The sequence below is a fragment of the Neoarius graeffei genome, chromosome 11 (assembly GCF_027579695.1).
Source record: "Neoarius graeffei isolate fNeoGra1 chromosome 11, fNeoGra1.pri, whole genome shotgun sequence".
Taxonomy (NCBI): Eukaryota; Metazoa; Chordata; class Actinopteri; order Siluriformes; family Ariidae; genus Neoarius; species Neoarius graeffei.
In genome coordinates this window covers 69,045,221-69,068,455 of record NC_083579.1, presented here as the reverse complement: position 1 = coordinate 69,068,455, position 23,235 = coordinate 69,045,221, and the positions used below count along the sequence as shown (strand labels likewise).

At 43.7% G+C, this 23,235-nt stretch overlaps 1 protein-coding gene across 2 annotated transcripts in view; it reads right to left on the bottom strand.

The window, feature by feature from the left end:
- Positions 1-23,235, bottom strand: part of LOC132894602 (latent-transforming growth factor beta-binding protein 2-like) — a 316,258-nt gene that overhangs the window by 244,563 nt on the left and 48,460 nt on the right. For both annotated transcript variants that reach the window (XM_060934665.1, XM_060934666.1), the window contains exon 3: positions 14,466-14,745. In XM_060934665.1, coding sequence (XP_060790648.1) covers positions 14,466-14,745 — 280 coding nt within the window. The remainder of the gene's footprint in view (positions 1-14,465; positions 14,746-23,235) is intronic.

Genomic DNA, 23,235 nt, shown 5'->3' with positions numbered 1-23,235 from the left:
ACCATAGGTGTGAATGTGAGTGTGAATGGTTGTCTGTGTCTATGTGTCAGCCCTGTGATGACCTGGCGACTTGTCCAGGGTGTACCCCGCCTTTCACCCATAGTCAGCTGGGATAGGCTCCAGCTTGCCTGCGACCCTGTAGAACAGGATAAAGCGGCTAGAGATAATGAGATGAGATGAGATGAGACAATAATCACCTGTGTATTTACACTAAAACAGTTATCCGCTGAAGGCAAAGTGAATATCGGTGAATAATAACTGAGACAAAGTCGACGTTACTATTCACCGATATTCACTTCACCTTTGGCGAATAATTGTTAAATAATAAGAGAAATATGATTGCTACATTTCAATCATTCATGATACTACATATGAATGGAAATAATACTTAAAACTAAGACATGTATATAAAATATATATTTCCAAAAATATAAACTAGATTTGTACATTAGTTGCATCCAATTTAGGCATTACCATCAACTACAGAAAACACGGACAGCATAATGGTCTCAAAAAAGTGAAGCCACCACAGGTCTAGCGCCCCTGCTGGCTGGCTACAGTACAAATTTTAGCACCGCCAAATCCCCACTGACAAAATAGCGTTTTTCCATGTCACTTTTCTCATCTAAACTGTCTTTCCATCTATAGTGTCTAAATCGAACAATTCATTTTCCCTATACTGATATTGTTGAAAATGTTATTCTACTATATCCTTAAAAGGCGTGAATACACTAGGAATGAATTAATTGACAGCCTTGGCTGAAAGACACTGGCTGCAGCACCTGCATAGCATCCTGTCTGTTAAATTCATCTGCTTAATTATTTTAACTTTTCTGGACACATGCATTAATAAAACTGTTAGCCATTTCTATTAAAAACAATTGAAACATTGAGAGGTCTGCGCTGCCAAGGATCAGCACGCCCAGGCTCCCGCCTTTGCCAGCCACCCGGCTCACAATGCGCCCAACCCCGGTGCCTGTCCTTGCAGGTGGTGAGTCCATATGGTGGCAGCTCCATGTAATTTCTTCGGGCTGTGCCCGGCCAGGCCCCATGAGCCAAGGCCTGGCCACCAGACACTCGCCGGTGAGCTCACTTCCCAGGTCTGGCTCCAGAAGGAGGCTCCAGTTTCCCGCTCCCAGGCAAGAAGAGCCTTAGAGATAGGGTGAGGAGCTCAGACATCCGGAGGGATCTCGGAGTAGAGCCACTGCTCCTTCATGCCGAAAGGAGTTAGCTGAGGTGGTTCAGGTATCTGATTAGTATGCCTCCTGGGCACCTTCCTTTGGAGGTTTTCCAGGCACATACAACTGGGAGGAGACCTCAGGGTAGACCCAGAACACGCTGGAGAGATTATATATCTCATCTGGCCTGGGAGCGCCTTGGGATCCCCCAGGACGAACTGAAAAGCATTGCTGGGGATAGGGACGCCTGGAATACCCTGCTTAGCCTGCTGCCACCGTGACCCGACTTCGGATAAGCGGAAGAAAATGGACGGATGGATTAATGGACATTGAGAGGTTTCATAGGAAAAGACTAGTTTAATACACTAACGCATATAGCCACCTTGAGAGCTATATTATTTCAGCATTAACAACATCCAGCCAGACAGCTATTGATATTTGCCCAAAAGCCATCTGTTCGTCAGTGAACACATACACTGCAAATAACATTAGAATGGATTTTATTAGTTAGTTTAGTGCGCTTGGAATATCCATATGTCTCAAGTAATGAGTTATTAACTCACTGGTGATGAATGGGTAACATTAGACACATTAGTGGCAGTGAATTTCCAGTTCATGTGATAAATGTCCTTCCTAGACACATTCGTATTAATGAAATATCTGAAACTTACAGCTGAAACGATTTAAGCTCTCTGGATAGCTGTAATAAAGAGAATTTGAGAATGTGCCTGTATTTGTCTGATCATTTCTACCACTGTACACTGGAAGGGGGTGGGCCTACCAAAAGATTGGGTGTACCTGACTTCAACTCTCGTCTCTATTATGACTCCAGCAGTAGAAAATCCCTATCGCGCAGGGTCTGGCTCCAAATTTGACAACATTCTATAGAATGAGAGGCAATGGAGTCACTCCGTCCATGTTTTCTACAGTTAATGGGCAAGTTTCCTCTACCATATGATAGCCATCAATCTAGAAACGTAAAGCTTCTTCTTTCGGCTGGTCTCATTAGGGGTCACCACAGTGGATTTGTTCCGCATATTTGATTTGGCATAGGTTTTACACCGGATGCCCTTCCTGGCGCAACCCTTCCCAATCTATCCAGACTTGGGACCAGCATTAAGTATGCACTGGCTTGTGCAACCCCAGTGGCTGGGTATTTTACCTAATCTGCATGTCTTTAAATTATAGAGAAAACCCACACAGACACAGGGAGAATATACAAACTCCACACAGAAAGGCCCCCCCGTTGGCCGTGAGGTTCAAACCCAGAACCTTCTTGCTGTGAGGCAACAATGCTAACCACTGCACCACCATGCCATCCCTAGAAGTGTAAAGATAACACTTGCTAATGTGTTTGGCTCTTGGTTTACACAAAGCTAGTATAATTTTAGCCGGACATTGACTGACAACTTCTTGTTGGCTGCCTCCACCCTCTTGCTGCACACAATACTGAACTCCATGTCATTTTGTATTTTGAATGTATTAAAGGCCTCTTTGAAATCTTCCCATGTGGAGAATGAGGCTCCCACTTCCATGACCATGCTGGCAGCCATGTTGTTACGGTTAGACTAACATGTTCCTATGACATGTACTTGCTGCGTCTGCTGGGCATCCCTGATTACATCACGGTCAGTAAGTCTCCCAAGTGCACTATTGACAGGGTCTTCCTGTCAATAGCCATCGCTATTTTTTGTTTGTTTGTTTGTTTTTTAATGTTGAAACATTTTGTTTCATTATTTTTCAGCCAGGGGCGGCACGGTGGTGTAGTGGTTAGCGCTGTCGCCTCACAGCAAGAAGGTCCTGGGTTCGAGCCCTGGGGCCGGCGAGGGCCTTTCTGTGCGGAGTTTGCATGTTGTCCGCGTGGGTTTCCTCCGGGTGCTCCGGTTTCCCCCACAGTCCAAAGACATGCAGGTTAGGTTAACTGATGACTCTAAATTGACCGTAGGTGTGAATGGTTGTCTGTGTCTATCTGTCAGCCCTGTGATGACCTGGCGATTTGTCCAGGGTGTACCCCGCCTTTCGCCCGTAGTCAGCTGGGATAGGCTCCAGCTTGCCTGCGACCCTGTAGAAGGATAAAGCGGCTAGAGATAATGAGATGAGATTTTTCAGCCATTTTTGGTCTCCAGCATTTCTTTACATGTGCCTAAGACTTTTGCACAGCACTGTATGCAAACTGAAAGAAAACTGGAACTTGTGTTTTAACTACGGCAGTCTCCAAAGGGAATGGAAGATACTTTATATATGTAAAGTCTGTCATTAAAGAATCTTAAAACCCTGGTGACAGGCTTCCTGTCTGGCTTGGGGTATGAAGTGCGTATGTCTTGCTTGCTAGATTGGAAAAGCAGCTCGCTAGCAGGTAGTAAGAGATAGCTTTACCAGAGACAGAGAGATCGACTGTGCAAAACTGTCCACAAAATGCTACAAGTCTGAGATCACTGTGATGAAACCATGTTTATAGACTACATCTTACGCAAGAGTAGAGAATGTGAAGTGGGTTACGAATTTTTTCCAATACACTGAGAGAAAGCATGAGTACTGTTTTTAGTGCCTTCCCATAAATCATGTTGGTTTTTAGTTCTACCAATTATACTAGTACCACACTGGAAGGTAAAATATATATATTTCAAAGAAGATTTTTTTTTTTTAATTGTTCATAATATTTCCTACGAATAGTGATACCAGCCCATTTAGGAGTAGGTGTAGATCCTTTTATATCAACACTTCTGCTTGTACAATAAATACCACTGGCCTTCATTGGCAGCAGGTCTGTAGACCTGTATTTACACTTGAGGTTACAGTAAAAAAGAATGACTGGTCTCGGTTAATGCATTTAAAATTCCCACAGAAACCTCAAATTTCCCTTGAGGAGAGGTTCTGGTGTCTGAGTAAACCTTTGGTCACTAAGTGCTGGTTTTAGTCATACAGCAACAAGTGAGCAAGATGTGACTAAGAGCCAGTGCAAAGGAAACTCGTGCCTTTACCCAGTGTGTCACTCAGTGGGGTTCAGATGAGCACGAAAACCACCAAACATGAAAATGTGAATGGCCTACATCTGAGAGCCACCCACTTTGTACAGTATTTAGAGCAAATGTTTTACATTACAAATGTATTAATACCAGTATTTTAATGTGTATGACTTCCTTGGTGTTGGACATTTTCCAGCTGTCAGTTTCTAAAAGTATGTCTCATCTCATCTCATTATCTCTAGCCGCTTTATCCCGTTCTACAGGGTCGCAGGAGCCTATCCCAGCTGACTACGGGCGAAAGGAGGGGTACACCCTGGACAAGTCGCCAGGTCATCACAGGGCTGACACATAGACACAGACAACCATTCACACTCACATTCACACCTACGGTCAATTTAGAGTCACCAGTTAACCTAACCTGCATGTCTTTGGACTGTGGGGGAAACCGGAGCACCCGGAGGAAACCCACGCGGACACGGGGAGAACATGCAAACTCTGCACAGAAAGGCCCTCGCCGGCCACGGGGCTCAAACCTGGACCTTCTTGCTGTGAGGCGACAGCGCTAACCACTACACCACCGTGCCGCCCCTAAAAGTATGTCTCATCTCATCTCATTATCTCTAGCTGCTTTATCCTTCTACAGGGTCGGAGGCAAGCTGGAGCCTATCCCAACTGACTACGGGCGAAAGGCAGGGTACACCCTGGACAAGTCGCCAGGTCATCACAGGGCTGACACATAGACACAGACAACCATTCACACTCACATTCACACCTACGGTCAATTTAGAGTCACCAGTTAGCCTAACCTGCATGTCTTTGGACTGTAGGGGAAACCGGAGCACCCGGAGGAAACCCACGCGGACACGGGGAGAACATGCAAACTCTGCACAGAAAGGCCCTCGCCGGCTACGGGGCTCGAACCTGGACCTTCTTGCTGTGAGGCGACAGCGCTAACCACTACACCACCGTGCCGCCCCTAAAAGTATGTCTCATCTCATCTCATTATCTCTAGCCGCTTTATCCTTCTACAGGGTTGGAGGCAAGCTGGAGCCTATCCCAACTGACTACGGGCGAAAGGCGGGGTACACCCTGGACAAGTCGCCAGGTCATCACAGGGCTGACACATAGACACAGACAACCATTCACACCTACGGTCAATTTAGAGTCACCAGTTAACCTAACCTGCATGTCTTTGGACTGTGGGGGAAACCGGAGCACCCGGAGGAAACCCATGCGGACACGGGGAGAACATGCAAACTCTGCACAGAAAGGCCCTCGCCGGCCACAGGGCTCGAACCTGGACCTTCTTGCTGTGAGGCGACAGCGCTAACCACTACACCACCGTGCCGCCCCTAAAACTATGTATCGCTCCAAATATTATGGACTGTTAACGCACTACAAATTCCAGTAGTGGTCTTGTACGCTAAGTATTTTACTTGCCCCATTTCAGAAAAGAGATGGAAGCAGCTCACAAAGCTCCAGGGTGTAGCTTAAATTTTACTAGCAAGTTTTCAGGCTGTTTTTAAGATGTTCCAAGCACTAACTCACCTCAGATTAGTAAGGCAGAGCTTCCTCCAACACAGCGCCCAAAGCCAGCTTACCATTCTCGAGCTAGCATTATCTAAGAGTTGGCCAGTGAAACAGATCACCTCTGGGAGCGCTGGAAGTGTGTGCTGCACACGCGAACCGAGCTCACACTAGTCATCTTTCTGTGGAGCCCTGATGTCATGGAGAATAGGATGCGAGACCAAACAAGGCCCACTGCTCAGTCCATTTGCCACAATTTATCACCTCACCAGCTGTTCTTGACTACTGGAGCAATGTGGACAAAGGATGGAAGAGAAAGGCTTAATTAAATGCCCCAGTTAAAGTAAGCGTATAGTACTGACGTTTCGTTACTGAATGTTTATGTATACAGTATGCTTGTAGGTAGAATGCATTTCCAAATGGCCCTAATTCATATACAGAAAGCAGATTATATTTCAGAAAGCATGATGATGAAGCATGATGAGTCTAAAAGAAAGGAAAGTCAAACTGACAGTGAGTCCAATTATGAAGATGAGAAGAGCCTTTTAATTTCTGACTTTTGTTAAATGAAACATTATTGGCAGGAAGCTGTACCAAGACCTGAGAGAGAAAGATGCAGGCTTGTAGTACTCGAGTCCGACTCGTGCGCTAATTTTAAGGACTCGTGACTTGACTTGGACTTGAGCACTGATGACTTGGACTCGTGCATTAACTGCATTCAGACTCATAAATTGGAGACGAGGACTCGGATTTTTTTCTTTATTTTTTTGTAACATGCCATAATAATTTGGCATAAGATATTTATATCTACATTCATTTTTGTACTAATTTTGTGCAAGAGAATGCACATTCGCCTGTTCATACATCATGTTCAGGAACAAACTAACGTTAATGGCGCTAAAATGCCTAGAGAGAACACCGCTAGGATTGTCCGCTTTGCTTATACGGACTTCTCGTGCAGTGGGAAAAACTGCAGTGCTGTGTGTTCCATATGTAGAAGAACTATCGAGGAGACGACGGGGACGACCTCGAACTTCAGTCGTCATTTGGCAAGACTCCACCCAGAGAAGGAAGTGACACGCTATGTTCGTTACTCTGTTGATAGTGGGCGGGGCTTGCTTGCTGAGCGATGAACTAGCTAGTGTTAACCCTCTCTCATGTTATTTGCCCTGTTGATAGTGGGCGGGGCTTGCTGAGCGATGAACAAGCTTTTTATCTGTCACTTATTACCTAAAATGGGGCAGTCGAGCAGTAACGTTAGTCCAACGCAGTAGCAGAGACGGTTTCACAAAAAGGCAGCAACAGCCACCGTCAAATGGTGCGGATGGAGGGTTCTTGAATGACTTGGACTTGACTCGGGCTTGAACACTGGGGATTCGAGATTGGACTCGGACTCGAGGTTTAGTGACTCAATTACAACACTGGAAAGATGGAATTTATGCTATCAGGAAGGATTGTGGGAGACAAATAATTGATAAGAGATAAAACAATATATTAATCCCAGAGAACAATGAGTGGTCAGAGAAACCTAGCCAGGAATTCCTTTTTTGTTTTTCTTTTTTTTTTTTTACTTGGATGATGAAATCACAAATATATCAAATATATAATTATCATACATCTTATATCTAACTTCTCATATTTATTACATTATTAGCCTGTTTGACTGGTTGCTTGAACTGAATGGATTTAATTCCAACCTCAATAACTTACAAAAAAGGAGACCTATAAATAACGTCAACTTGGACCTAATGAGGAAATTCCAGGAATAGAAAGCTCGAGGGCTGAAATAAACAGTGAATATATTATTGTACATGTTTACAGTGGGTTCGGAAAATACCTTATAAGACAATAATCTATAACACAATAAAGTGTGCAAAACCTGAAGCGGTCTGAATACTTCCTGAGCCCACTTTACATAATATTTAACAAGTTGGATTATGTTCAGGGGGTCAGTGAAATTTATTTTACAGTTAAAGGCGTCCCTGGAGGCAAAAGGTTTGGGAAGCCCTGTCTTAAAAAGTAATGGACTTCTATAAGCAGCAAGTCATATTGACAAAATTGTAATGTAGACTAAAATTAAATTAAAAAAGTGCTTCCAGATGAGAGTCAAATCATCATCTCAGCATGACACCCAGACTCGGTCAAATCATCATCTCAGCATGAGACCCAGCAAGATCAACCCCAAATCCATAGCATGTTCCTAAAGTTCCTCATTCCTGAAAAAATTCCATCTATTGAACCTTGTGTCCTCTTTTTCTGAAGTAAAAGTATAATATAGTCTCCTTTAGCTTCTTAGCTTCTTTATATTAACAATGGGCTACCATCTTCAGAAACGTTGAAGGAGAAATGCCTGCTGCAGTTGTGTAATTGAGCTGAACTGAACTGATGTTCACTGATGAAAAATAACTTCCTTTAAAAATACAGAGGCACTTTCACCTTAAGCAGCCCTGGAGACAGTCCACAAATAGTGATTTCATTTCAGCAGGAGGCCAACTGGCAACAGCCTGAAGTGTGGAGCAGGCGTCTGGACCCAGGCAGCTAGACACAGCACAGCCAGACAAACCCTTAAGCCCTTCAGCCTCCATTGACCTTTAGCCAAGACACCTCTTGAGACCGATCCATCATCTTCTTTTGGCATTGCCTTGCGTAGCAGGGCATCAAGAAGCACAGGTTATGACAGAGAGAAGGTGTTGCTTGCATGCCAGACAGCGGACATACCTTACACTTTAGGGTTCATAGGACATGCCAACATAGCAAATGTTCTCCAGTCTGTGGCAAAAGGCAAAAGGTTTAACCCTGGCAATTTGGAATGACTACAAGAATGTTCTTGTCTGAAAAGATTTCAGCAGGTTGACTGAGTTCTGAACTCGTTGTTCGAGGTGCCACCTTATCAGACAAGGCTGAGGAAGAGGATGTAGAGATGATGGGGTGAAAACAGCAGGACTTTCTAATCTTCATGGAGACAGCGTCTGCATTTGTTAATCTACCCTTGGCACTTTCCTCTATGGCACCGGCCTTGCATTTCTCCTGGGCTGCTGGTGAAGGTTGAAAAGTGGTCTGATCTCTGAGATAAAGAGCCAGACTTACTTATATCTGAGGACAGCAGGTTGACTTGTACGACATCTAAGCAGAATGACTTGTACTTCTACTTCTAAGCTGTTTCTTATCATCTTAGACCAGTGGTGTACTTGGTCATATTTATTAATCTTGCTTATCTTTACTAATCTCCTATATCTTCTAGATTAGTAAACAGCTTAAAATGTAAGGTCATAGTACGGGATTTGATTCACAGCTCATGACTGTTGTAAAGTTTTAACAAGAAAAAAAAAAAGAATGAAGAAACCAACAGTGTTTAACATTACCATCCTACCATCTGGCATTTGTGCCAGAATAGTTGGCATGAAGTTGCAAAACATTTTTCTGCCCTCTATTGGATATCAATTGGAATCCTCTAGATTTACAAAAGGTACAAATGCAAATATGTGAACAACCTAACGTCTGTATTTAAGGGTTGATCTGATTCTAGCAGTTACAGCTATCAAGTCAAGTCTCATGCCAGAATCTGGTCTTTCCAGGCAGTCTCCTGTCCCAGTAGTAACCAACTCTTTGCGTGTGGCGCCAATCTCCGTTTCGATAGCCCTCGGCCTCTCGCCTACACAGCTAGGGTCACGGGGGGGGCTAGTCCTCTGCTAACCGCAAGAGTTTGACTCCCTACTCACATCTGTATTGCAGCATGCCTTCCCAGATGGTAGTAGGGAAGACCATCATTTTTATGATGGTCTTTGGTATGACCCGATCGCGAGTAGAACTCGTAATCTCCCAATCGAGAGGCGGACACACTAACCACTAGGCCAACTCACGGTCACAGCTATCACACATGGCTTAAGATGAGCTACTCCGTTTCTTAGATGCCTAAAGTCTTATATGCATATTAGCAGTACTCATTTTCAAAGGAGTTATTCAAGCAAGGCCAAGCCACTCTGAACATTCATCTCCAGAGAATTTAGGACTCAGGTCTTGTGTCTGGCTGTCGTATAGTACAAACACAACGGCTCATGATTCAGAGCACAAAAATGTTCGCTGACAGCATGTCAAAGCAAACACATGCGTGGCAACTGTTGACTTTAGACAGAAGCCTTGCATTAATTACAAAACACAGATTTGACTTGATTTGATTTGAGTGCACAAACATCTGGCTAAAGTACACTTTCATACATTTATGAAGTGGATTGAGCACCAGCGGCATAAATTTGTGCACCACTAGACAGCGACGGTAAAGTAATAGACAGTAAATAGTAATAGATTTTTCAAGTGAAATAAAACATTACAGAGCTTTGCTGATATATTACAAGAAGACAAGCTGGATAAACATGAGTTCCGACATCAGCATTTATGCAGAAATATAACTTAATATGCACTTACAGGATTAGAAAAGCATTGGGATCGATTCCAAAGTGGAGCACATCATGACAAGCTAAAGCCTCGTTTGTCTAAAGCTGATGTACGTTGATATATTTAAACTGCTGAACAAGTTCAAGCCGTAATAACATGCTCATGAAGAGCTGCACGATTCTTCCATCAGTGTTCAAAACCGTCCTGCTGGCAGATATTTTGGGGTCCACTTTCAAAATATCTTTAGCCCTTTCGTGTTGGAGGAATCTCGCAATATATTAAGTTATGAGCCCGTGCAGCTCCGGTCTGTGTGTATTGGTAGCCGATGTTCCTGAAGCTAAATGAGTCACAGAGCAAAGATGATGTGACATAAAAAAAAAAAAAAAGACATTATTCATTCCAAATGACAGGACTATATTTGTTGCAAATGGTAAAAGTTACAACATTTTTCCTCTTTGGCATATTTACAGCTACTTTGTTTTTCCTTGGTTTTATGTGTTTTGCTTTCTGATTCCCTAACTTTGGATCCTCCAAGTCCCTCTGAGAGAACAATATGAATATGAATAACATTCATTAAAGATGAGCAGGAGGTCAATTGTTCCTCTGTTCTCCGCTATTGTCCTTTCAAAACACATTAACTCTGGGCTCCTGTCATCTACTCTGATATACGTCTAAAGTTATCACCTCAAACACATAATAACAGTCAGCTACTGGCGTATCCAAAAACGTACAGAAGTAGTTATACGGCCGAAAAGCTTGTAGGGTTTTTTTTTCTTCATATTTCTTATGATAGCAATGTCACACATTGCTATGCAAAGATTTTCCTAAAGTTTACTTTCTGTCATGTTTGGCGATGAACAATGCTTACTAGAAAAAAAAAATATGCTGTTTATCTAAATGTATATTGTATCTCTTAGCAAGAAAAGTCATTCCAGCTGCTGTGCATATTGAACTGATGTGGTTTTTATAAAATGTTGGCCAATTATTAAACAAAACCTGCTGGGGGATCAAAACACATTAATAGCACTGATGGCAGAACATTTGATAACACAACAGTCTGTCAGACATTGACGGTTAGATATTAATTAAAAAAGGGGGGGTATACAGTGCATTAAGAAACGTGTTCAAAATAATGTAAACACGGAAATTAAGAGTGAGGAGTGTGTATTGTGTTGATAAGCAATGTGTGAAAGGATCTGTTTAAATATTAGCAACAGAGATGAGACTCTGCTGCTAATATTTAGACAGCATCTGCTAAAAACATTACAGGTTTTTAGCAGATGCTGCCCCCCCCCCCCCCCCCCCCCCCCCCCCCCCCCCCCCCCCCCCCCCCCCCCCCCCCCCCCCCCCCCACCCCCCCCCCCCCCCCCCCCCCGGCCCCCAAGCTCTGTCTGTCCTTCTGAGTTACATGTCAATGCTGAGACCGAGACGCTGACCTCTTCTGCTCCTCTGACCTGCCTGATCCATCCTGATGCCCCTACGTCTGGCTGGAGTCTCATCACATCGCTCCTGTGGAGGACGGCCCCATATGGACAGTCGAAAGTCGCACTTGGAAGACGCTCTGGACTCTTACAGTAATGCTCTTATGGCTGAGGACTACAGTTGACTTGCTAACTTTAGGATTGCAGTCGTCATGAACAGTTTTACGCTTAACTTCCCATCAATGAATTTACAACTTTAAAGTGCTGATGACACGTTTTTGACATCTTTGGCGATGTTTTATAACATAAAAAGTAATTCCCGATGATCCATATATTAATTCACGAAGGCGCCTATTTTACAAGTTATGATAAAAAACGCGGCTATTTGGGAAAATTTGACGGGGCTGCAGCACCCAGGAGACGAAAGAGGAGGAGGCGCTATATGACGTCAGCGAAAGAACCTTCCTCCTAACTTACCAGTTGTTGATGTGACAGGTGTTCAGTTTGTCATTATTAGTATTATTATTATACATTATATTAGTTATTATGCCTTCGCGTTGTGTTGCCGGCTTTTGCTCCAAAACCTACAAGGATGGGGTAAGTTTATTCAAGTTTCCCAGAGATCCCGAGCTGCATGCGAAGTGGGTGAAGCAAGTCAGGCGCACTCGTGACAAGTGGGAGCCCTCACCAACATCCGTCCTGTGCTCTGAACACTTCGATTTGGATTGTTTTGACACCCTTCCCAGCTTAAAAGAATCTCTTGGGTGTTCAGTTCAGCACAAACGTGTGTTACTACCATCAGCAGTGCCTACACAGTGTTGCCAGATTGGGAGGTTTCCCGCCCAGTTGAGCGGTTTCAAGTGCATTTTGGTGGGTTTTGAACATATTTTGGGCTGGAAAACGTCAGCAGTATCTGGCAACAGATACTGCTGACGTTTTCCAGCCCAAAATATGTTCAAAACCCACCAAAATGCACTTGAAACCGCCCAACTGGGCGGGATTCCTCCCAATCTGGCAACATTGCCAGTATTCCGGAGGGGGTCTACTAGTAGCTATGCCGGATCCAAAGACAGTCCTCCTGTCAGAACATGTGTTGTGAAACGACATAAGATAAAGGTACGTAGAGCTATAGATTCTACATGATAATCATAAATGTAATCATAAAGTCGGCGTGATATCAGTCATGTATTTGCTTGTGAAAGCTTGCGGCTTTCATGTAACTGCCGCCTAGCAATGAGAGGCAAAGGGTAAAGAGGGTAGGTTATCATAGATTCTATTCGGAAGAGATCAACACAATTCTAGACTCCCAGAAGAGGAAGAGCTAGCACTAGAGAGTTCACCGGCGTTTTCATGCGCCATTTCCATTGAGTAGAACCAGAGTAGAACAGCCAGTGAACCGCAGCGTGTTCTCCCACTGACGTCACAACATGGCCGCGAGCCACGGACCCAGTTTTCTTGCGCTGTGCAATTAAAAGTTGGATATTTGCGTAACAACAGCTTCTTTTCACGTAATTATAACAGAAATCTAACATGTTTGCCATGTTGTATAGTTTATTTAAGAAATTGCATAGAGTCATGTTGGTGTCATCAGCCCTTTAACAAAACAGACTTCATGTTAAAACTGTTAAAATGTTATAATCACGCTATCTGTTATCACCCAAATGAGGATGGGTTCCCTTTTTATCTGGTTCTTCTCGAGGTTTCTTCCTCATGTCGTCTGAGGGAGTTTTTCCTCACCACCGTCGCCACAGGCTCGCTCATTGAGGATAGACTAGGGATAAAATTAGCTCATGTTTAAAGTCATTAAAATTCTGTAAAGCTGCTTTGCGACAATGTACAGTATGTTGTTAAAAGCACTATAAAAATAAACTCGACTTGTTATCCAAAGCAACATACAACAAGCACACACATATACCCAACACCTGGGGAGCAGTTGGGGGTTCAGTGCCTTGCTCAAGGGCACTTCAGCTATGGATTTCCCTGCCATGTCCAGGGAATCAAACCAGCAACACTTTGAGCCCAAGGAGGCATCACTAACCTTTAAGTCATTTTAATATGAAACCAGCTCTTCTCTGGTGATGATAGGTCATCATTCTGAATATTATCTGATTATTTTTTTTACACAATGAGGCAAAGTTTTGAGAAGCAATCTCATTATTAAGACTGAAAATGGTGAAGATTTGTCTTCAACTAGTGGAATCAGGCTTCTGCAAATCCATCCATCCATCCATCCATTATCTCTAGCCGCTTTATCCTGTTCTACAGGGTCACAGGCAAGCTGGAGCCTATCCCAGCTGACTACGGGCGAAAGGCGGGGTACACACTGGACAAGTCGCCAGGTTATCGCAGGGCTGACACATAGAGACATGCAACCATTCACACTCACATTCACACCTACGGTCAATTTAGAGCCACCAGTTAACCTAACCTGCATGTCTTTGGACTATGGGGGAAACCGGAGCACCCGGAGGAAACCCACACGGACACGGGGAGAACATGCAAACTCCACACAGAAAGGCCCTCGCCGGCCGCTGGGCTCGAACCCGGACCTTCTTGCTGTGAAGCGACAGCGCTAACCACTACACCACCGTGCCGTCCCTTCTGCAAATCCATAACACTGATTTGCACACAAAATTGTCGATCCAGATTTGACTTTAAGGCTTAGTGACTGGCACTGAGGGTACAAAATTAACCGATTTGCTCAGACACTGAACTGCATTTTACACCTTTTGATAAAAATGCCTAAAATTGAATATTTATCCTCTCATAAGCCAGACAGTAACCAGAGTGAATCCATAGGCACCGATACCACCTGCTACACTAGCATGCCACCATAAATAACTAAAATATATATTTTTTTTTTCAATAAAAAATAACAAAGAACATGCCAAAGAACTGTTCATAGTTTCTTTTCCTCTTGCAGCTCTCATGTTTTCTGTATATTTTCCATCCATGTGGTTGTGTGGTATTGAAAGACTTACCCAGATGAATGGGCCTCTCTGCCAGATGGCAGCTTCGGTGTTTGGGTTTTGGAATTGCTTTCACCCGCTTGTCTCTCAATGGGTCTCCTGCGGGCAGACTGATGCTGGGTGGTGTCCATTCCAGGCTGGATAGGCATCATTAATCTGGATGTGCCAGTGTGGATGTAAACCTGCTCAGGTGCCACCTCTTCACAGCGTGGTCCCTGATATCCTGAGCGGCACACACAGGTATGCGGGCGACTACATGAGCCGCGGTTTTGACATGGGGGCTGGCAATCCGCTATAAAGATGAAAGATGAACAATGCAATCAGTCATCATATGTGTATGCTTACACATATTTCGATAAATATGTTTTTTAAAATCTTATGTGATGACGAGGAATTAAACTTACTGTAAATATAATCATGAGTCCCCATGTATACATTTAACAGTTATTCCACGAAATCAAGTCGTACATGAGCTGATAACCGATGAGGCACGTAGCACCGAGTTGGCTATAAACCATGTACAACGAGATTGAGTGGAATAACTGTTTTATTCTATCCACATTCACTGGATTTTGAGAAACAGAGCATTTTTTTTTTGCAAATTCGATAAATAAAAACTTTATACAAAATGTCCGACAAAATCATTTCCACTTAGAATGTAAACAAACTGGCGAAATGACGGTAGCAATTTGTGAAAAATGCTATAATAATAATTCTCGAAAAATAAAAAAAAGATATGTTACCATGAAATACTTTTATTCATATTTTGTTGCTTTTTTTCTTTATTTTTGGTAGGGTTTTTTTACTTCTTCTTTAGGGCTTTTTGGCAGTTGGCAAACCAACTTAAAGGTGCATTACCGCCACTGACTGGGCTGGAGTGTGGAACAGGAGATATGGGGGGGAGGGACAAAAAACAAAATACTATATTATTTTAGCCATTTCTATTTTTTTTTAAATACTTGATAACAATTTTTGGGGTTTTGTTTTCAAGTGGAGTTTTTATTTCATCCTCGGTTGGTTCAGCAACACGCTCCGCCATTTTGTTTTTCTCTACTCACGGTATATAAGCTGATATCCTAGTAATAGAGTAGCCAATCAGAGCACGTGATTGCTCATATCCAGTGCATTTGGATAGAATAATTTATGTTATAACCGCATAAAACTCATTAGAACAGTAACAGTGATAGTTACTAAATGTTGCATAGTTATTTTCAATTAGAGCACTGAATTCTCAAATCAGAAGCGTTGATTCATTTTCTACAACAGCAGCTCTAAAAGTCATGGCATCTGCAAGGCAAAATACAGGTTAATGTTAATGCATTCTCTCTAAAGTGCAATCGCTTCTGTAGTAGCAAATGATACAGGGACTAGCATGGCGGTGCTCCAAATAAATGGATTTAAAATGTTTGTAATTATTGATATAGTGAAATTTTCTATGAGGTGACATTTGTTGAGCATTTTTGGACAGAATTTCCAGTGTCTTTGCTTTGTAACAGTTTAAAGTAAAGCTGAAACTTTTCTGACACAGCAAAATCTACAAGACTGAGAGCTTTGAAATTTCTCAGTATCATGACAAAGTGGGGTTTTGGGGGGGTTTGAGAGAGAGATGTTGGTGAGAGACGAATCGATCGCAATGTTTATAGCGGTTACAATGTAAGAAGAACAACTTTTATTTATCATACGTACACTTAATCAAAATGAAATTCCTCCTCTGCATTTAACCCATCTGAAGCAGTGAACACACACATGCACACGCATGTGAGCAATGAGCGTACACACACATACCCAGAGCAGTGGGAAGCTATGCAACAGCGCCCGGGGAGCAGTTGGGGGTTAGGTGCCTTGCTCAAAGGCACTTCAACCCAAGGCCGCCCCCATGTTAACCTAACCTGCATGTCTTTGGACTGTGGAGGAAATCGGAGCACCCGGAGGAAACTCACGCAGACATGGGGAGAACATTCAAACTCCACACAGAAAGGCCCCCGTCGGCTGCTGGGCTCGAACACAGAACCTTCTTGCTGTGAGGCAACAGTGCGAACCACTACACCACGGTCAGGAATAGGGGTACAATAGGAGTCCATTTCTGTCCCCCAAGGTACAGTCTACACTAATGTACCCACTCGGTCTCATTACTGGACCTCAAGGGAATTATGTGTAACTTTTTTGTTCCAGAAAGGTATAGATATATATGTTCCCAAACAGTATACAAAAAGTAAAAATAAGTACTTTAGACAGTCATCATTGGCTGTCCATCGCTAGTGATGATGACTGCTTCATTAGGATGCACAGAAATGCAGATGGGGCACGAGGCCCACACCAGACCAACAGAGTCGCCCGCACCACCAGCACAAATGGCCTGGCCGAGCCACCATGAAATGTCTGGCCTCCTGAGTTCTCACATACTATTCTCCTCTCCTAACGAAGTGCCTTGCACAGTAAGGTAAGACAAACAATGTTGTGCCCCCATTGTGTTGTCTCTCTGGCCCCCCAGACCTGATGCCAAGTGGTGCACAAAAGTGCCACAGACCTGATGGGTATGGAAGTTGCCAAGCAGTGACAAATGACTTGCCGAGTGATGCCATCCATTGGCCATTTGAGTGGCTCTTCCACATGCCATCTGGTGGTGTGCCATTGACCCTGTTGGGTTCATCTGTCACATTGCACCGAAAAGCACCCTGCTGATGTACTATTTAATGCATAGCTGGAACCCAGGCAGGTACTACCACTCTGGGTCAGAGCAGACCTGGGAGCAATGGTGATTAAGGGGTTACGCCACTTTTCTCAGTACTCAAGTCTTCCCAGACTCACCATCGGCTGCAGTTTAAAGTCATACCCAGGACTATAAGCAAATAATGTTGTATACACAATAATTTGGATATACATACAGGTAATTTCTTAAACCCATCAATGTTATAATCCATTACAATGTTATAATCAATGTTATAATAGTCAGTTCACATTATAGCTACTTTAAAGTTTACTGGCTTGGGGTGGATGATGTAGATTAATGGCCTGGTGTTGCCTACATAGATGTTTAATGCTTCCTACTTTAGTACTTTACACTACTGCTCCAGTGACAAACCATTGTGCCCCTAAAGGTACAATAATGTAAGTTAGTATAGTCCAGAGTATGACTTTAAACTGCAACCAGTGGTGAGTCTCAGGTCCAGGAGGACTTGAGTATTGGGGAAAGTGGAGTTACCCCTTAATCACCATTGCTCCCAGGTCCGCTCTGACCCGGAGTGGTAGCACCCGCCTGGGTTCCAGCTATGAGTTAAATAGTACATCACCGATAAGGCGCTGGCAGCAGGGTGCTTTTCGGTGCAATGTGGCAGATGAACCTAACAGGGTCAATGGCACACCACCAGATAGCATGTGGAAGAGCCACTCAAATGGCCAACGGATGGCATCACTTGGCAAGTCAGTCGTCACTGCGGGGCAACTTCCATACCGTCAGGTCTGTGGCACTTTTGTGCACCACTTGGCATCAGGTCTGGAGGTCCAGAGAGACAAAACGATGGAGGCACGACATCGTTTGTCTTACCTTACTGTGCAAGGCGCTTCATTAGGAGAGGCGCTCTGGTGCGGGCCTCGCGGCCCATCTCTGTTTCTGCACATCCTAATGAAGCAGTCATCATCACTAGCGATGGACAGCTGACGACGACGATGTTAGTATACCGTACAAGTGGTAAGTGGAACTAACTTGTTTCACGGACATTCCACAACATTCAACCTAACTATAAATGGATTAAGAAGTACAACATGTCTTACTTTAATTAACAAAACTTGTCATTCTTGGCAAATTGCACGTGGTTATCAACCTTGGATTTGTTTCAGTAACTCTTCTTTACGTTGTTAATTATTTTCCCATAATAGCACATCCCATAATGTTTGATTCCTTACATGTTATTCAACAGCACATTCTGCTTCAATATTTCAGCACAAATACACAACAGGACAAACCTATACAGTCTTTTATGCTGTGTTATTTCTCCTCAAATCACAGATTAAAGTATAATCACAGAAAGAAGTGTATTCTGATTTGGACTGTAAAACTGATTAAGGTTTAACTGATTTATTCGTTGCCAGATCACGCGAGAGCCAAACAGCAGGTTTTAAAGAAGCCCTGTAATCCAGCAACAATTGGAATGCAAACACTTTACAGTGAGCAGGTCTCCATCCCAAAGCACTTCTTCAATTACAGCAATAAATATTTCATTCTGCATCACACTTATATATAGTATGTTTTCATAAAGGTCTGTGTTTGCGGAATAAACGTGAATGTTCCATCACCAGAGGTCCAAGCAATTTATGTAAAAACATTATTTATCAATTGCCTGCAAATACAGACAGCGTGAGGTAAGCCCATGGTCACGGCTGGCTGAAAACCAATCTGTGCAGGCTCGGAGCTGGCTGCCTGGCTACCTTAACGTGGTCCAGAGGGGCCTGTAGCATGCCATGCAAACCAAACAAGGCTCTCTGGCTTGTGAAGCGCCTGTGTGTACTGGATGGCAACCCAGAATTTATTACATTGTCCTCAAACGGTAAATCAGGCCACTGCTCTCTGGGGACTAAAGCAAACAACGACGCTCTGTCAACAGCACAGGCATGCTATTGACACAGATGCTGGGAGACACTGACAGATTGCAAGCCCAAAAGCTTCCTCTAGCTCTTCTGGGAGAGTGACTGCATGGCCTGCTGGCTTTCCTGTTATTGTCATGCAGACCTTGAACTTCGGTCCAGAGTTGGCATGGTACGGACAGCGAAACAGAGACGGGTCATCCCAGATTAACCCTCAATTTGACCAAATCAAATGCAACTTTTCCAGTTTAATATTTTTCAGTAATATTTGAATGTGAAGTATCACATATTTTTGTCAGAAAGAAAGGGAAAAAAAAAACCAGAACCTTTTACTGTATCTCAATCCAATTGGATAGTTATGGGAAATTTTCGACCCATGTGTTAGACATTGCCGTTCCAAACCATCATCAATACATCAACTGAGGGAATATTTTTAATAAAAATGATGTTCATCCCTCAGGTTTAGTTCCAGAGATGTGTCGAATGTATGCCAAGGTGCATTGAAGCTGTTCTGGTGGATTTTATAGGCCAAATTTATGAACAAACTCCCCCCCCCCCTTTCATTTGTCTGTAGATCCAGTAAACAGCCTAGAAATGTTTGTTCAGCATTCAGTATTACAAGAACAACCGCTGTAAAAAAAAAAAATCATTTTCTCAAATTGTTGTAATTTATTGTAGGATCACGGTTGCAAACTTTTAGTGTTCATTTTGCTTCATTACATCATGTTCCCAGATGTCTATTCTGACATTTTACTTTATGCAGTATAAGCCTCAATGCATGCAGCATTCACACATTTATTGCTAGAAATAAATATCTGAAGAGCAGCAAGCATCGACACTGATGAAGCAAATCATAGTCTATTTGGCAAGCTGTCCAGCTAATCCAACTTATGACATCACTGAAGTTGGGTTAAATCCAAGAGGCATGAATCTGCAACGCTTTTCATATTCTGATATCCTTTACATTTACAAGAGCTTACATTCTTCATTTTTTTCATGAGTAGCTGGGGTAATGTGATTATTACCGGAGTATCTCAGAGATTTCAGCCCTGTCCAAGAAGAAGAACAACAACAACTTTATTCATCACACGTACTGTACACTTGCGACATTCCTCTCTGCATTTAACCCATCTGAAGCAGTGAACACACACGTGAGCAATGAGCACACACACATACCCAGAGCAGTGGGCAGCCATGCTAACAGCACCCAAGGAGCTGTTAGGGGTTAGGTGCCTCGCTCAAGGGCACCTCAGCCTAAGGCCACCCCATGTTAACCTAACCGCATGTCTTTGGACTGTGGGGGAAACCGGAGCACCTGAAGGAAACCCACGCAGACACGGGGAGAACATGCAAACTCCACACAGAAAGGTCCCCGTCGGCCACCGGGCTCGAACCCAGAACCTTCTTGCTGTGAGGTGACAGTGCTAACCACTACACCACCGTGCCGCTCACATCCATCATATCTATTTTTTTTTTTTACTGTGCATCCATGCGCATGGAAAGATTACACCAACTTTTACCTTCTATAAATGGACAAGTAGAAATAACTCCGTGTAATGTAGTATATCATATCCAAATTGACACGTTGGCAAAGATTCCACTGTGAGAAATGGGATTTTTCACTTTTTCCCTTCAGTATATAAACACTTCATGAAGTGCTCTTTTCTCGTCTCCCACTGACACCAAAAGCAATTTTCATGTGACAATCATGCATACAGGCAGCACGGTGGTGTAGTGGTTAGCGCTGTCGCCTCACAGCAAGAAGGTCCGGGTTCGAGCCCCGTGGCCGGCGAGGACCTTTCTGTGCGGCGTTTGCATGTTCTCCCCGTGTCCGCGTGGGTTTCCTCCGGGTGCTCCGGTTTCCCCCACAGTCCAAAGACATGCAGGTTAGGTTAACTGGTGACTCTAAATTGACCGTAGGTGTGAATGTGAGTGTGAATGGTTGTCTGTGTCTATGCGTCAGCTCTGTGATGACCTGGCGACTTGTCCAGGGTGTACCCCGCCTTTCGCCCTTGGTCAGCTGGGATAGGCTCCAGCTCGCCTGCGACCCTGTAGAAGGATAAAGCGGCTAGAGATAATGAGATGAGATGAGAATCATGCATACACTGTCAAGACATATTTCCAGAAATCTTATTCTATTCAATGGCATGGATTATTTTTACTTTAGTCCAAAGTTGCGTTGTGCTAATCATATTACTGGGTAGATCTTTCACTTTAAAAGTAGACAGACTTTTGAGTTCATAAAACTGGTGAAATTTAGTTCCCTCTGAAATGTGCTCATTGTGATATACGTTTACTTCTGTAATATCTCACAAAAATATCGGGCCATCCTGTGGCTTGGAAGTTATTTAATTTGAGGGGATTCCCGAGCAAATAATGTGCATGAAATCGCTCGCTTTGCGCAGTCAAGCAGACAGAGGAAGTCCGTGTGCGCATGCGCAGGTTTACCTTCGTCGTCTTCTTCTTTTGGGTTTTACGGCAGCTGAAATCCAGTGTTGCATTACTGCCATCTACAGGTTTACCTTTGACCATGCACTGACAGCTCCATCATTCTGTCGCTAAACAAACAGCTGATCACACCGAGGTGCTCGCTGACCATCCATCCATTATCTGTAGCCACTTACCCTGTTCTACAGGGTCGCAGGCAAGCTGGAGCCTATCCCAGCTAACTATGGGCGAAAGGCGGGGTACACCCTGGACAAGTCGCCAGGTCATCGCAGGGCTGACACACAGAGACAAACAACCAATCACACTCACGGTCAATTCAGAGCCATCAAATAGCCTAACCTGCACGTCTTTGGATGAAACCGGAGCACCCGGAGGAAACCAACGCAGACACGAGGAGAACATGCAAACTCCATACAGAAAGGCCCTCGCTGGCTCGAACCCAGGACCTTCTTGCTGTGAGGCAACAGTGCTAACCACTACACTACTGTGCCACCCCGCTCACTGACCATATGATATTTATTAGTTTGGTCCTGGGTTTCCTTTCCTTCACAACATATCTTTTCTTCTTGCTTTCCGTTACTGTAGTCGGTCTTTCATGTTTCATTCGCATCCTCCATTGTTCTCTCCTGTTTCAAATTTGTATTCCACAATGCCTTGCGCAAACTGGGAAAGCCCACCACGTGATGCATGACATAGTATCTTGAATAGGGTCATGGTGAAGCAGGAAAAAATAGCGGAGAATTTAGGGCGGGCGGCACGGTGGTGTAGTGGTTAGCGCTGTCGCCTCACAGCAAGAAGGTCCTGGGTTCGAGCCCCGGGGCCGGCGAGGGCCTTTCTGTGTGGAGTTTGCATGTTCTCCCCGTGTCCGCGTGGGTTTCCTCCGGGTGCTCCGGTTTCCCCCACAGTCCAAAGACATGCAGGTTAGGTTAACTGGTGACTCTAAATTGACCGTAGGTGTGAATGTGAGTGTGAATGGTTGTCTGTGTCTATGTGTCAGCCCTGTGATGACCTGGCGACTTGTCCAGGGTGTACCCCGCCTTTCGCCCGTAGTCAGCTGGGATAGGCTCCAGCTTGCCTGCGACCCTGTAGAAGGATAAAGCGGCTAGAGATAATGAGATGAGATGAGATGAGAATTTAGGGCCACGTGCAGATAAATTCATTAATTGTTCTCTTTTTAAAAATTTATAAAATTGGAAGTCTGTGATTCGAATTCAGTAACTTTTGGTCCACTAAACAAAAATAATTGGGTGTCAGGGAAAATTATTTTTTATGACCTAGACTTGAAAACTCTGAAAGGCAGGATAGGTTTAATAAATATATACATCTGCATTCTCATGATACTTTTATTATGTCAGTTCTTGAGCCGGTTTATGAGCGCGTCAGTCAAAAATCACATAAAATCAAACAATGCTTCTTCAGTGAAAGCAATCTTGGTGTCCAATAGCGATACAGCGTCATGGGTCTAATTAATGCCTCCATGACCCTACAGTGGTCACTACCTTAAATCATATGACTAAAGATGGGAGCAGCTGGACTCTGGCATCACGAACACACTGCTCTCATTGTAGTGTATTGGGTGTGTTAGTGTTTCCTGCACTGTCACTCCTTCCACATGCAGCTTGGCCCAGCAATGTTGCAATAATTGCTGTCATGCTGACTTGTCTAGCACATCATTAAAACTAATTGCTCTGCATTCCTTTCATTTGGTAAAATGTGCTTTGCTTGACACAGTGGGGTATAATAAAAACAAATA